This window comes from Pteropus vampyrus, unplaced genomic scaffold (genome assembly GCF_000151845.1).
Source record: "Pteropus vampyrus isolate Shadow unplaced genomic scaffold, Pvam_2.0 Scaffold6, whole genome shotgun sequence".
NCBI classification, from domain to species: Eukaryota; Metazoa; Chordata; class Mammalia; order Chiroptera; family Pteropodidae; genus Pteropus; species Pteropus vampyrus.
The window spans coordinates 5,405,999-5,422,093 of NW_011888787.1; the positions used below are offsets into that span (position 1 = coordinate 5,405,999).

At 36.7% G+C, this 16,095-nt stretch overlaps 1 protein-coding gene across 1 annotated transcript in view; it reads left to right on the forward strand.

Moving 5' to 3' along the window:
• The window catches only part of PTPN22 (protein tyrosine phosphatase, non-receptor type 22), a 54,010-nt gene that overhangs the window by 16,787 nt on the left and 21,128 nt on the right, over nt 1–16,095 (forward strand). The window contains exons 3-12 of the mRNA XM_011366953.2: nt 4,571–4,679; nt 4,948–5,024; nt 5,184–5,279; nt 5,715–5,753; nt 6,910–6,981; nt 7,074–7,133; nt 7,738–7,880; nt 8,383–8,449; nt 9,251–9,328; nt 11,469–11,555. Of these exons, the coding sequence (XP_011365255.1) occupies nt 4,571–4,679; nt 4,948–5,024; nt 5,184–5,279; nt 5,715–5,753; nt 6,910–6,981; nt 7,074–7,133; nt 7,738–7,880; nt 8,383–8,449; nt 9,251–9,328; nt 11,469–11,555 (828 nt within the window). The remainder of the gene's footprint in view (nt 1–4,570; nt 4,680–4,947; nt 5,025–5,183; nt 5,280–5,714; nt 5,754–6,909; nt 6,982–7,073; nt 7,134–7,737; nt 7,881–8,382; nt 8,450–9,250; nt 9,329–11,468; nt 11,556–16,095) is intronic.

Here is a 16,095-nt window from a genome sequence, read left to right on the forward strand (position 1 = left end):
GCCTGCACTCCAGACCTCCCTTGGGTGTCCTTCCAAATCACAAATGCCCCCAACCCCCGACAGACTAAAAGTAAACACTATCCTGAGATTATTTTTTTCCTTTGTTGTTCTGCGTGACTTCAAGACCTATACATATCACTAAACAATAGATATTAATTTAACTTGTTTTTGAACTTGACGTAAATGAAATCATGTTTCTTTTTATGTCTTTTTTCGTTCACTCTACATTACGTTTATAAAATCCATCCTTGCATATAGCTGGGCCACTCAGGGCCAGTTCAAGCTTGTCCCCCATTCGTATTAGTAGTACTCTTGTTTACCGGATTTAGAGGCCCAGGCCCCTAATTCCATTTCTTAGTATTTGTGCTCTCTCTCCTCTTGGAGCCTTGGGACAGATAATATCGACCTGCAGTCGTAAGGCATCGAGGAACTACCTGGAGAAGCTCTGGAGACAGCCTGTCTTTGATTCCCCTCCGTCACCTAGCATAGCTGAGCCAGGTTTCACTCATCCAAAATATGACTTATGCCATGTCTTCTAGATGATAACGTAGTATTCTGAAGCAAAGTATCATGGTCTTGTGCTTTCTTTTTTCTTTCTGTTCTCTTTTGGGAGTGACCTTAATTCACTTACCAATCATTAATTCGCTATTTGATGAGAACATGCAAAGGACTCAATCCTGATTTCTGGAGTTTTATGGCCAAGACCTCAGTTCTGTTTTCCTGTCTTGAAAGGAAAGGGGTAGAGTCCAATAACCAAATGAGCTTACTATTAGCTTATCAAGCACACACACGACCTGGTTTCTTATACATTCCAACCTATCAGGGTCCAGAAGGGATGCTGGCCTCTTTTATTTATTTTCCTAGCAACTCTTCCCCTGATTCCTTTTGTCGATGCCTCTTCTAGGGAACTCACATCCCCTACTTTGTAGTTTGCAGATAAATGCCTTCCCCCTTTGACCTATCTTTTCTTCTCCAGCCCAACCTACCCCCATGGCCCTGTTTTTTCTTTTATACCCTTTTCCTTCCTTCTCTCAGAGCTTCTCCTTTTCTGGTGAGGTTCAAAAGTTCTTCTCTCCTAATTCTGCTCTGTTTTGTTCTCTGCTGGGGTGTTGGAACCTGGGCGTCTGACGGGAAGAGAAGGGGAATTAAAATGAAAAAAAGAGGTCTGACTTCAAGTAAGATATCTGGAAAAATAAATCTTTCACACTTTCCAAATTAACAATTCTATTGGCATTTCCTACGTGATGTTTTGGGTAACCGGGTGTCTCCTTTTGTCATCCAATCATATGACTCCAGGAAGATGGAGAGAATAAGGGGAAAAAAGCCATCCTGTCCCATTGCCGAAGGTCGCGGTCAAGACAGCTAAACAAGCATAGGTTACAGACACACACACATGACCCTCACCTGTAATGCCTACCAGATTAATTGAGGCACGTCTTATAAAAAGGGCTTTGCCTATAACATTCTCCCTGGAAAGCAGTCCACAAGCAAGCAAAGCAAAACAAACAAATAAAAACAGTGTAACAAGGATGCAGAAGGCTCAGTTCTGGAGACTTCTAGAAAGGACTGTTCTGGGATTTGACATCTTTTAAGCAGCCCTGGAATCAATGGCAACCTGCAAATGATCGTTCTGAAGGTGCATACGAACAAAGCGAACTAGAAATTAGTATAACTCAAGTGGAAAAATTTTATAGTCGCTCATCTATCTGTGCTATGTCCTTAGTTAAATTCTCAAACTAGCCCACTTGCATCCATCTTAGTATAAAAATATGCAGTATAGTTATCAGTTCATCATCTCTCCTCCAAATTTGAAAATCCGCAAGAATTCAAACCATTGAAAAAGAAACTAAGATTTAAGAACCGACTATATACCTGCTTTTTAATGGGTCACCTGTGTCTGATCTAACTCTAGAAATAGAAAAAAATGGTTAGTAGAGCACTACACGCTGACATTTGTGGTCCAGAAATAAGCAGGTGGTGGTTGTCTGTTCCATTTGTCATCCTTAGCTGGAAAAAGCTTACATTCTTATACATTGAGTTGCTATAATGATTTAACGATCTATTTATTATTTGGAAAGTATTAATTTAATTAGATTCTAGATAATTGATCATTCTTTGTTATGAACTCCCAGCGAACAAATATCTCATGACCCCAACTTTTTTCTTCTCCTTGCAGACTCAGTTATCAAGTAATCCTGAGCTAATTTTGAAATCTAATGATGGATTGGAATGATTTGTCAGAACAAATTTCTATTCTTTAATACCTCTTTTATCTCTTTCTTTCTCTGTGACAGCATACCTTTATTTTAGGCTCTTCATCCTCACCCATTTTTAAAAATGATTTAGTTATAAACGTCCTTAAGTAAAACTCCTACAGATAGACACACATCCTAAGTAATTATGTAAAAACACTACGTGAAATATAAGTGACTAAATAACTGTAATTAACTATCCCCTTCTTTTTTATTTTTTATTTTTGCTTGTTGCTCGTTACTTGAGAAAAGTTCTTTCTCTGTTTCCTCATTTCTCTTTTTAGTTTACCCTGTGGAACAAAACTGACCATAATCATGGTTGGAAAATGCAAAAGCAGTGCCGGGTGTACATTTGTGAGAAAGGAGTACCATAGTTTTAAAGAAGTTACACCTAATTATCAGTGACATCAATTTGTACAACATTTATTTTATTTTATTTATTATTATTGTTGTTTTTTGTACAATTTTGAAAGAACCTAGATGTCAACATTTAGAAACCTCACCATAGTAGGACAGTGGGAAATATGGAAAAATTAGCTCGGGGTCCAATTGGGGAGAATCTTCAGTACCTGGCTAAGGAGTGTAGATTTTTTCTTAGTAGCCAGGGGGATCCACTGAAGTCGTTCTGAGCATGAGAGATAAGGAAAACAGTATTTTAGTAAGACTAAATGGGTAGAATTATGCCTAATGGATTTTAACGGGGAAAGACAGAAAAATGTGAAGATGAGTTAAGAAACAACTGTAACACTTCAAGCTTTGGGGGAAAGGGCCTGAATTAAGGTATCAGTGATGGGCATAGGAAGGAAAGTTGACGTGAGATATTGCATGGGAAGACTCAGTTGAACTTGCTGACTGAATTAAAGGTGGGAATTGTGGGAAGGGGGGAACCAAATGTGACCGTCAGTTTCTAGAGTATGGTTACCTGGCATCAAGATAGTGCCATTGGCATTAACAGTGGGAACAAAGATGATTTTAGTGTTAAATGTGCTAAGTTTGAGACAGTAATAAGTGTCCAGGACATGGGTGGGATTTCAGGACTGGAATTTAGTAGTTGAATCTCGACGTAGAAATTTGAAACTCTTCCAATGGGGGATTGGAATTATAATTCAATTTTAATCAGTTAAATAAACTAAAAAACCCCACTGGTATGCCTTCTCTAAGAGTTTATGATGTCTCTGAGCAAATGTATATAGTGAGAGAAGAGCAGAGAGCTGAGGACTTAACTTTGGAACTTTGGCTAATTCACAGTTAGAAAACAGAAATGGACAGAGAGGCAGTAATAACAAGTGAGAAGTGGGAAGGAGAAGTCAGAAATGAAAGAGGAGAACCAAGATAATGCAGACTAATAAGGGCCAAGGGTGGAGGAAATTTCAAGAAGGAAGTTAAAGAGAATGAAAACTGAGTAGGTGCCGAGGGATCTAACCCATAGGAAGTAATTAATGATCATCATGTGACCAATTCTATTGGTCTATTATGTAGTAGGCAAATAATAAAAATTAGTTTCTGTGGTTGAAGTCTACAAATATTTATTGGCTCTCACAGATGTTTTTCCCTTTCTCAAACTGAGTAGGATTCAGGAAGATCAGGTCTATTAAATGTGTGGTTTTTTTTAAGGGCATTAAACATAATTTGGGACAAGGTTGATTTACAAGAAGGAACTAAAGAGGAACCACTGTTTCCTCTGACCTGAAATTTTGGTCTATAATATAATGTTAGCAAATGGGAATAATTTTAAGGAGTTATTCCACAACCTTGAGAAATCTGGTTCAATCATATGCTAACCCCTGACTGGCCCAGTTCATATTCTACCAACAGAATATGATACTATTTGAAGATTATTGTTTGGTTGAGGGGTGGGCTTGAAGTTTAGGTCATATAAAATTAATGACTGCTTTTGGGACTGAATCTTTGAAATTTTGCTAGACACAGAGACATTTTATTCAACTTAAGCTTCATTTCTACTTAAAATAGTCCTGTAGTAGCTGTAAAGAAAGTAAATTCAACTTTTAATAGCTGACCCTTTGGGTGGAGCACATAGTTTATTTTCAGAAGAAGTTGGTTTTTTAAATATTCATCAGTTTCACCTCTAAGTTTTAGCTATTTGTGGCTCAGCTATAGTAAGTGTGATTATTTCACTTCTCCAAATGTCACTGCACTCTGCTACCCTTATGCTCTGGGACTCTGTCCTCAATGAAATCAGCCCTAGAGGATGCTGAGAGGGCTGAAGTGGAATGTTTGAGTAATGGAGAAGGAAAGCTCTCTAGAGAAAACTTATTTCTTTTCTCTAGGAAGAATTAATTTTCTGAATTTTATTGCAGAAGCTGAAAAGACAATCTACCAAGTACAAGGCAGACAAAACCTATCCCACAGCCGTGGCTGAGAGGCCCAAGAATATAAAGAAAAACAGATATAAGGATATCTTGCCCTGTAAGTTTCATTTCTCCCTATAAACTTGTACCATCTCCCAAATTCCATTTTCCCTATCTCTTTTTACCCATTGCTTGATGTTCTTAATTCTGGAACATGGCTTTGGCAAGTAAGTTAGTTTGTACTATTTACGACTACAAAAGAACATTCATTCACTCACTCACTCACTCATTCACTCTTCAAACGCAAGCATCTACTATTCACAAAGTTAGTCCTTGCATTACAGTAAGCCTTCTTTATTAGAGTATGTCTTTCTTTTGTATTATAGATGATCATAGCCGAGTAGAGCTGTCCCTGATAACCTCTGATGAGGATTCCAGTTACATCAATGCCAACTTCATTAAGGTACACTCCATAGTCCATATTCTCTAGATGCCTAAGAGGGGACGGGGGAATACCATACCATGTTTCTTTAGGTACCTAAGCAAAAGGGAGGGAAATATACTAGGCAGGAAGAAAAGGATATTATTCGTAGTCATCCATGTAATTTCTGTTCCCTTTTAGGGAGTTTATGGACCCAAGGCTTACATTGCCACCCAGGGACCCTTGCCTACAACTACCCTGGACTTCTGGAGGATGATTTGGGAATACAGCGTCCTGGTAAGAGCAGAGTTACTTTTGTTACTATATTGTCTAGTTTTTAGGGATAAAAAGGGCAGAGAGTCAGAATACGTGACCGAGGTTCACTATGTATTAAAATTAGTGCATTTCTGGTCAGTTTCTAGAATTTTGGTAGTTGGGCACCTCTTAGTCAAAATCACGATGTCACCCTTGTTCAAGGAAGTGAAAGTTCTCATCTTGTGAGGCTCATTTGTTAATAAGAATTTACTGATTTGAACAGAGAAAAGGGAAGTGAGGGCAGAGAGAAGGACGGATAAGAGCAACAGTGTATAATTCATCAAGATATCTCTTTTGGTTAAAAAATCAAAACAAAACAGAAAAAATAATTAACACTCTCTGACCCCGGGACCCACATATTAACTGCTCTTTCTAACTATATCGATGTTTAAGTTTCTATTTGTTTCATCCCCCCAGATCATTGTGATGGCATGCATGGAGTTTGAAATGGGAAAGGTGAGTTCGTTCTAGTATACATAAAGGTAAAGGAAAGAAGAAAAAGAAGGGGAAATTGGTAGCAGAACTTTCTTTAAATGTAACTAGTTAAAAATTATGCCCATCTTGCTAGTATTGAGTTTGGGAATGCCAAATGACTCTCAAGGCTTTTTCTGTTTTTATGCCTAAGGAGCCCTTTTGTCTATTTTCCTGGTAGACTCTATGTTTTCAAGTAAAAATAAGGTATGCATTTCCAAGTGACAGTTCATCTTCCCATTTTTATTAATCAGCCATCTTTAACTGCCACTCAGGGCTTCTAAGTCTGTGCTGTCTGACATGGCATCACCAGCCATGTGGCCATTGAACACTCGAAATATGGCTAGTGAGACTGAGGGATCCAATTATTTTATTTTAATGAATTTAAATTTAAAAACATTTAATTTCATGATTGGAAAACTTTAAGTATGTTTGGAACAACTTGGATATGTGAATCCTTTTCAACTATAAATTTCATGAAATCTAAATGACAATAAAATATTTCCAATGAAAATTTAGCATATTGATTGAGAAATGCTACAAATATTAAAAACACTGGATTTTGAATACTTAGTTTAAAATGTCAAATGTCTAATGACTGTTTTATATCAATCACATGTTGAAAAATTTTTTGATATGTTGGCTAAGTAAGACATATTTTTAAAATTAATTTCACTTTTTAAATTTTTATGTGGCTATTAGAAAATTTTAAATTACATATGTAGTTCACATTATATTTCTAGTGAACAGCACCCTTCGAAACTACTGCCATTCTGAGTTGATACAATTCCAGTTAAAACCAAGGGAGCTTGGTGTTTCAGTTAGCTTGTGCAGCTTTTAGTACATGTACGATTTCTGTTAATCTTTTTGAAATACCGAAAGTATCAGATCCCTGTTTCTACTTTTTCAGAGTTCTAGGAAGTCTATAATTTATATATCCTTTAATGTTTGTTTTCCCACCCTTGGAGATTCCAGGCCATGAGGTTGCAAATTGCCACATCTAGAAGTATTAGATTAGAAGTCTCTAACCCGAGGTGAAGGACACAGAGCTGAATTTGCCTCTGAATAAGGGAGTGGTTTTGTTACCAGAAGAGATTAGAATATATGGAGGGAAATCATTATATTTTGCTTTGTGCAACAGAAAAAGTGTGAGCGCTACTGGGCTGAGCCAGGAGAGTCGCAACTGCAACTTGGCCCTTTCTCCATATCCTGTGTAAGTATTGTCTGTTTCCTGGACCTACTTTATAGAGAGTAGTCTTTGAATCTTAGTCTCCGAAATAACTAATATTTTAATTGACTTCTTAGGAAGCTGAAAATGGGAAATCTGATTACATAATCAGGACTCTAAAGGTCAAGTTCAACAACGTAAGTATAGAACAGGAGCGGTAAACTCAAAAGCCTACAAAGATCAGGCAGGTAAATATATATGTATGTGACTCAACATGAGCATAAGACAGTGGGGACTGGTGGGGCCTTTGATGTTCTGGAAAAATCTTCACATTCAGAAGAGACCTTTTGTGTAATCTGTGCTCCCTAATCTATTCCATGCCATGGCACCCATAGAAAATAACATTTGTAGGGTGAATAGATGCTGTACAGTAAATAGAGGCCAGGAATCACATTGAGAGCTCAGGCTGTCCAGTCTCTCAAAGGCAGAGGGATTTAATATATCAGCATGCCTGTGACCCATTTGAAGTTTTTCAGTTGGGAAGCTCTGGTTTGGACTGTCTTCATATCTACCTCCTCTAGTGAGTGGGGCAGACAGGGAAAAGCCAGTAGTAAGTGACCTGAAATCACTTTTAATTGTTCTTAGAAGGCATGTGATCACCAGAGGTCTTATAGGGAAGAAAGCAGCATAAATTTCAAAAAGGATGTAGATGCTACTTAGGAAGTCAGAGTAATCTCGTGGTAGAATGAGTTGGAGTCCTAACCTTGAACTCTGCTCTTATTTTGGCTATTTTTCTTATAGGAAACCCGAACTATCTATCAGTTTCATTACAAGAATTGGCCAGACCATGATGTGCCTTCATCTATAGACCCTATACTTGAGCTCATCTGGGATGTGCGTTGTTACCAAGAGGACGACAGTGTTCCCATATGCATTCACTGCAGGTGCGATGCTGTTGTGTGAACCTTCCGCGCAGAACGAGCCAAATGTCCCTGTCTGGCCAGGACTCATGCTTTAACTGAAGGAAGACTAACTTTGTTGGAAATTAAGGTGGTAGGAGCACATAGGATGCAGGCTCCTGATCCTCACCTCACTTTTTCCCAGTTGATCGGAAAGGAATGAAGCTCAGAAATGAGAGCGATTGAAAGGAAAAGGTCCACAGCAGAAACAAAGCATGAAAAATTCAACCCGAACATTAAATTAACATTTTTCTGATAAGTTACTTGTGACTAGTACAGCTCAAGAGACACTTGCTGTGAGAAGTTGCCTGGGACCTATCCTGAGGTTCAGTGTAGATGTGGCAATTTGCAAACATGCTCTGGGAAATGGTAGGGTTTAGCAAGTTTCAGTGCCTCCAGGTTTCCTTTTCCTCAGATCTTTTCCAGCTACTGTCAATGATCCAATATCTGCAACTGTACATGCCACTACTGTGATCTTTCATTTCAGTGCCGGCTGTGGAAGGACTGGTGTTATCTGTGCTATTGATTATACGTGGATGTTGCTAAAAGATGGGGTGAGTTTCTCTTCGTAGACACTTTCCATTTGTTTGCCCAGCTACTTTCAGACTTAGGAATCATTTGGTTCTTCAAAACACTTATCTCTACAATTCATCTTTTCTAGAATATTTACTTGTAGACCTGCTGTGTTGGATGATTAAATTAGTTCCTATTTTTTGTGGTTCTCAAAATGTGGTCCCCAGACAAGTAGCATCAGCATCCCCTGAGGGCTTGTTAAAAATGCAAAATCTGGGGCCCCACCCGAGATGGATTGGAGCAGAAACTCTGGAGGTTGGGCCCAGCAAACTCTTCAGGTGCTGTTGATGATGCATGGTGTCGTTTGAGGACCACTGTCCTAAGTTACATAGTCACCCTTCCTTTATCCAAACTGCATTAGTAGATGGACTCAATTTACCACAGTCAAACTTTGTGTTCTAGTCTATACATGAATAAGAAATCGGTAGTTTAAGATATGGGCTTCAGCCCTATCTGCCAACTTCTTTTATTTTGTAAAACTCATACTTGCTCATCTCCTGAGCATTCTCCCTCATATTTTTAACTTCAGACATTTGATCACCCTATGTGAAATCATTCTGAAGACCTTCTTTATGTTTTCTAGGGAAAACAGCAGGCTATAAATCATGGTGTGATGATGAGAGTCCTCTTTAGTTTTAAAAATATACCCATTTTCTAATATTGCCTCATGTTAGGAGAGCAGATATCATGAAAGTAACAAGACTATGAGAAAGTGGCAATAATTTATTAACAAAAATAGGAACAAAGGAGTAAGATATTTTTTTCTTTTTCTTTTTTGATAGATAATTCCTGAGAACTTCAGTGTTTTTAGTTTGATCCAGGAAATGCGAACACAGAGACCTTCATTAGTTCAAACTCGGGTATGGACTATGGTGAATGGATCATATCATTGTCTGAGTCTAGCTCCATCTCTCTGTTTAATAGTAAGGCATCCAAACACAGCTGACTGCTTAGCTAAAACACCAATTTACTATCAAGTGTGTCAGTCCATCCCCATTTCCTCTAACTCTGAATGTCCCAATATTTTTCTGTATCCCTTGCCCTGGGTCAAATTCCTTTAATTCCGTAATTTTACTATCTAGAAAATATTAAGAAACCAAATAGTATTTCTTACAAAAGATGTAGAAAAAAAATGCAACGAGCTGTTTGACTTATAAGAAATAAATACCTAGGTCAGGTTAACTTGAATTTTGCAGTAGTAATTCACTTCTGAAACCATAGAAAATCAGAGATAGTTTCTACTTCAGGAGGTGGTAACAGAATTTGGAGCATGCACTCTCTATGCTCATTTGTAGAAATAATGAAAAATGAAAGTAAAACCAACCATAATCCTATCACCTAGAAGTAGCCACTGTTATTATTTTTCTATGGTCTCTTCTGGTCCTTATTGTATGCATACTTTAAAGAAACATAATATGTATCGTAATATTTTAACCCATCTCAGATTCCTCACACTTGTTCCCTCTATTAGGTAAGGCTCTTCCCATTTTTTCTCTCCTCTCCAGCTCAAGTTGTCCCTCCTGTGTAAAACACTCTCAGCCCAAATCTCTCACTTTCTACAATATTAATTTCACCCGTATTTCCTCACCAATAATTTTAACCGTAATTCTAAATGGTCTCCATCATTCAGTCATCAAACATTTATTGATATTATGTAACAGGTACTTTTATATAATTTATTAGAACTACTTTTTACTGCTTAAATAGCAAGACCCTAACATGTTTAAAGCACTTACAAATGAACTTGCACATAAGTTTAGAGGTAAAATAATCGACAATGACAGCTCAAATATTTTTATCTAGAAGTCATGAATTGAGGGGAAAAAAGGAAGAGGTATTATAATATGAACCTTCTGTTTGGCCCACACAGGTTTTCCACTAATAGCTAGTGGAAAAAATAATTTTTTTTCTTATGTTAACTGTAGGTGTTTTTCTATATTCAACCTGTGAGGGGGAAAGTTTATGTGAAATGAAAGCATTGGCTGGTTTAGTGCCGTCAGACTTAAATGAAGGCTGATCCATGTCAATGTATAAAGACTCTAGAAAGTATGCAACCTAGTTTTATAATATTAAGTTGTAATACTGAATCAATAAACAAAACCACACCCCAGTTCATAAAAAGTCCATCTCAGGTCTATTTTTAAGAGTTAGAAGACAGCTGAAACAACTTGAAATTACCTTTCACATTTTGGTATTATCAATGACTAGCTGAACAAATATCTTATCAGTTGCAGCTGCATTTTCTGACACTAATCAGGAAATAGCACAGTAACCAGTTGAGTGCTTCCTGTGCAACTTTTCTCTGATTTAAAAAAATTGTAGAGTGTACCAATGGCTGTGTTGGGTGACATAGACTCTACATTGTTCTCCTGTTAATATTATGTTTGGGAAAAGTTGTGCTTTATTTGTATACAATTATGTAAAGTATCAGGAAAAATCTTGAATAGGCCCATTCAGATAAAAAGTAGTTCAAAATCAAGTGCTGGAAATTATTTCTGAATGACTTTGGACAAATTGTCTATAAACAAGGATAATAGCCTAGCTTGTTTATAGATCAATTATGAGGGTCAAATTAAATAATACATATCAAAACCGTCTATCACCTATCAACCACAATCTACCTTTCTCCAGAAAAGGTGAAGATGGCTTTAAAAAAAAAATGCATCTAGTATGAAATAAAAATTTTAAAATGTAAGCAAGGAAAACAGAGGGGATGATGTGGAGGGAAAAATAAGTAAGAAAGTGGGGTTAGAACATAAAAAATATGCTGCAGGGTAGATCAAGTATTTAGCTGTTTCTAGCAGCCTACAAGGGCTTTGAAATCTAAAATGGGCTATACAAATGTAAGGCACTGTAATTAAACTAATGTTGATGGTCTTTTCAGGTCTGCTATCCTCGAATTTGATATTGACATGGTTCATATTCCTGAAATCTAGTTCTGTAATTCACCAAGCTTTTTGTTTGTTGTTTTCTTTTGTTCTGGTTTGTGACACTGCTCAGGAACAGTATGAACTGGTCTACAAAGCTGTGGTAGAACTGTTTAAGAGACAATTGGATATTATCATGGATAAACACTCTGGAGCAGAGGTAAACTTTAAACTTCATATTTTGTCAATTTTTTAAAAAATGTTTGATTTTGGTGAAGGGATCTCAGATTAATTACAGGACTTAGATGATTGTTTATCATCACAACTAAATCGGAGTGTCAGGTGTGCATGGGGTGCATGGCTGGCAAATCTCCTGTGGAAAAGGGCAAATTAATTGACGTACTTTAATTTAGAAAATACATCTTCTGGTTAACCTATTGCATACAATTTTTAGCTAAATTTAGAAACAATAGAAGTAAGTGAAAGGACAAGCATATATTCTTTTCCCATGTTTTAGGGAGTTGTGTGGCGAATTAGAAATGAGAGAGACAATTGCAAAGTGAAATTATCATTGAGTATGGATATAATTTTTCAGGTTACTCTAGCCTCATTTTGATTGCATATGTGTCATTAAAATTTGAGAATATTTTAGAATAGCCAAAGGTTTTAGATATAAAACAAGTATGATTTAATCAAATTCCAACTAAAAAATATTGAGTATTCTAGGAAACACTATTTTGATCTCATCACAAAAATTGATAAGTCAAGTACTTACTGTGTAATCACAAAGAATTAGGTTTTGAACAAACCTTAAGAAGACAAAACTTACTGATTTATCTCCCAGGGTATATGTAATATGCACATATTAATTTAATTTTTAATATTTTGGATTATTAATCTGAAAATATTCACTGAGGACCTACTATTTTCCCAGCATTAGGAATACAAAGTATATAAGCAAAGACCTTGATCATAATTCTTACGAGTTGATGATAAAGCATGGAGAGGAAGAGAAAGAGAGAAAAACTACTGAGGCTAGTTTTTAAGCAATCCTATAGTTAATGTCAACTCCAAGGAGCAACAATATGGTGGAAGATCATGGAAGTAAGAGTATAGTTGCCAAACAATGTCACTTACATCTTATTTGTGCCTATTTCATTGGCTAGTACCCTCTGAACAAGGTTGAATAGTAGAAGTGATGTGATCTAATTGTAATGGGAAGAGTCTTGTGTTTCACTACTTAAGTGTGATGACTTGATCAGAGATATTCATTTTTTAATTGTTTAAAGAAAGTATTCATTGATTTCTAGTTTATTAAGAATTTTTCCAGAAAGAATGTTTATTTCTGTCAATTGTATATTTTTGCATTTGTGGAATGGGCACATGGATTCTCTCTTTTAACCTATTAATACAGTCATATCATTGGATTTGTTAATATCAACCATCCCTGTACTCATAGAAGAAACTCTTCTTGAACAAAGAACATTCTTTTAATGCATTGCTGGAGTATGTAGGCTAATATTTTATTTAGGTTCCAGGAAATAGCAATACTCAAATTTAGCACAGTAGCAGCACCATGGCTTCTGATGGTTGGGTTGTTTGGAATGAGTCCTTCATCAGTAAATGATAACATGGGAACATGGTTCAGACTCCTGCAGAGGAAACTGGTTGAAGTCAGCCAAGGAGAATTTCTGTTTCTGGGAAGATTAAGTAGACATACTTTTCTCTATTCTTCCCAGTAAGTACAACTAGAAAACCTAGACATTATATATCAACAAATATAAGAAGACAGATTAGCTAGGGACCTTGAGATCTAAGGAAAGACATGATAGTGACTTCCTTGGGTTTTCCTTTGCCTCATATATCCCAGACTTGAAACCGAAAAATCCAGCAGGTTGGAAATGCCAATGGTGCAGACGAGAGAAGACCCAACATGAGACCCCATGTTCTCTGTAGCCAAAGGACCAGAAAAGGGGCAGCCCAGCAAGACACAAAACTTTTAGATAATAATCACTCTACTTCAGTCAACACCAATGGCCTCAACCCTACCTATGCCAGCAAAGGCTGAGAGGAAGCCTAGACTCCACCCTCATAAGACTGTAATAAAGTGCTGGGGTGGTGTCGGAGGAGGTCAGGTAGAGAGCTAGGAATTTCATCCCCTCAGGCCTGCAATGGGGTTTTCTTGTGGTGCCAGTGGAGACAACATGGGGAGCCTAGGCTTCCACTTGGCAGTAATGTGGCACCACAATGCCTCCTCACTAAAGTAGGGTCAGAAGAGGCCTAGTGGAGAACTTTCCCCATAATCCAGTAGTAATGAGGCCACCCCCACCACAGTGTCAGAGACAAAAGGGGAGCCTTTCCTATGGTGTCTCCCCTTGAGTGTCAACAGAGGTTGAGTGGGGAGACCGGTGGAGGTGGAATCTGCCTGGTGATAACAAGGTAGCAATGCGGCAGTAGCACCCCCTTTCTCCCATTAGAATGGAGTGAAAAACAAACACACATACAAACAAACAACAGCCAAAAGAGATTTAACTAAGATCTAGAGCCTATTATTTCAAACCAAATGAATAAAAGACAATCAATAGATGACAACACTGAAATGACAAAAATATTAGAATTATCTGATGTATTTTAAATCAGCCATGATAAAAATGTTCAGTGAAAAATTTGCAAACATATATAAAACAAACATGAAAAATGAAAGGCTCAAAAAAGAAACAGAAGGTGTGAAGAACCGAATGGAAATTTTAGAACTGAAAAATATAGTAACTGAAACAATATATCTCAGTAGATGGGCTCAACAACAGAATAGAGTGTACAGAAGAAAGAACGAATGAACTGGAAGACAGAACAATAGAAATCACTTAATCTGAACAAAAGAAATAAAATGGACTGAAAAAAAAAAATAGAACCTCAGGGTTCTCCCTTAGGTCTATAAAAGAAAAAATACGCCTCCCATTTGTGTCACTGAAGTCCAAGAAGCAGAGGAGAAAAAAGACAAAGCTAAAAAAGTACTGAAAGATTCATCATAATTAAACATCTGAAAACTGAAGAGAAAAATGATAGGAAGCGCCAGAGAAAAATGATCTTAACTGTAGGAGGAAAACAGTTAGAATGATGGTGGATATGTCATCAGAAATCACGGAGGCCAGAAAGAAATAGCATAAAATTTTTTAAAGGCTGAAAGAAAAGAACTCTCAACCCAGAATCCTACACCCAGTGAAAATATCCTTCAGAAATGAAGGGAAAACAAGACATTCTCAGATGAAGAAAAACTAAGAGAATTTGTCACCAGTAGACCTACCTTAAAAAAATGGCAAAGGAAGTTTCCTAAACAGAAAGGAAATGATAACAGAAGAACATGGTAAGCAAAAACAGGGGTAGACGTAATAGGTTTTCCTTCTCTTGAATTTTCTAAATTGTTTGATGATTGAAGCAAAAATGTCTAATGTGGTTTTAAATGTTAGAGGAAAGATTTGAGACAATTATAAGCAGGAAGGGTCAGGAATGTAAAGAAAAGTAAGGTTCTGTACTTGAACTAGTAAAATGATAACACCTGTAGACTGGTAAGTTATGTATCTGTAATGTAATACCCAGAGCCACAACTACAAAAGCTGTATACAAAGACATACCCTAAAAAAACACTAAACATGAATCAAGATGAAATTCTAAAAAATGCAGGAAAGAGAAAAAGGCAGGAAAAAGAAAAATGAAGTGAGAAACAGAGAGAACAAACAGAAAACAAAAAACAAAATGGCAGACTTAAGCCTTGACATAATAATTACACTAAATGTAACTAGTATAACTATATCAATTAACAGACAGATTGGCAGTGTATTAAAAATATTAAAAGATTGGAAAAAATGTATCTTGTAAACATGGAAGGCAAGAGTAGCTATATTAATATCAGATAAGGTAGACTTCAGAGCAAAGAAAATTATCACAGACATTATATAATGATAAAAGAGTTAATCCACCAATAAAATATAGCAATCCTAAGTGTGTGTGGACCAAAATGAGCTAGCTGCAAGATATGTGAAGCAAAAACTGATCGAACTGAAAGGAGAAAAAAACAAATCCACAGTTACAGTTGGAGACCTCAATATCCCTCTCTTAACAACTGACAAAAAAACACAACAGAAAATAAGCAGGAATATAGAACTCAACACCATCAATCAACAGGATCGAATTGATAATTATAGAACACTCCATCCAACAACACAAGGATATACATTCTTTTCAAGTGCTGATGGACCATATACCAAGATGGACCGTATCATGGGCCATTAAACAATCTGAAAAATTTAAAAGAATTAAAATTATGTAAATGTATTCTCTGACCACAATAGAGTCAAACTAATAGTCAACAACAGAAAGATAACAGGAAAAAGATCCAAAGACTTGGAAACTAAACCATACTCTTCTAAAAATCCATTGAATCAAAGAGGAAGTTTCAAGGGAAAGTTTAAAAACACATAGACTCAGCCATCAAAAAAATGAAATCTTAACATTTGCAACAACATAGATGGACCTAGAGGATATTATGCTAAGTGAAATAGTCAGAGAAAGACAAATAACATATTATCTTACTTGAACAAAATAAATGAACAAACAAAACAGAAACAGATTCATAGATACAGAGAACAAACTGATGGCTGCCAGATGGGAGCGGGGTTAAGGATCTGGGTGATAAAGGTGAAGGGATTAAGAAGGATAAATTAGTAGTTACAAAATAGTCACAGGGATGTGACATGCAGCAT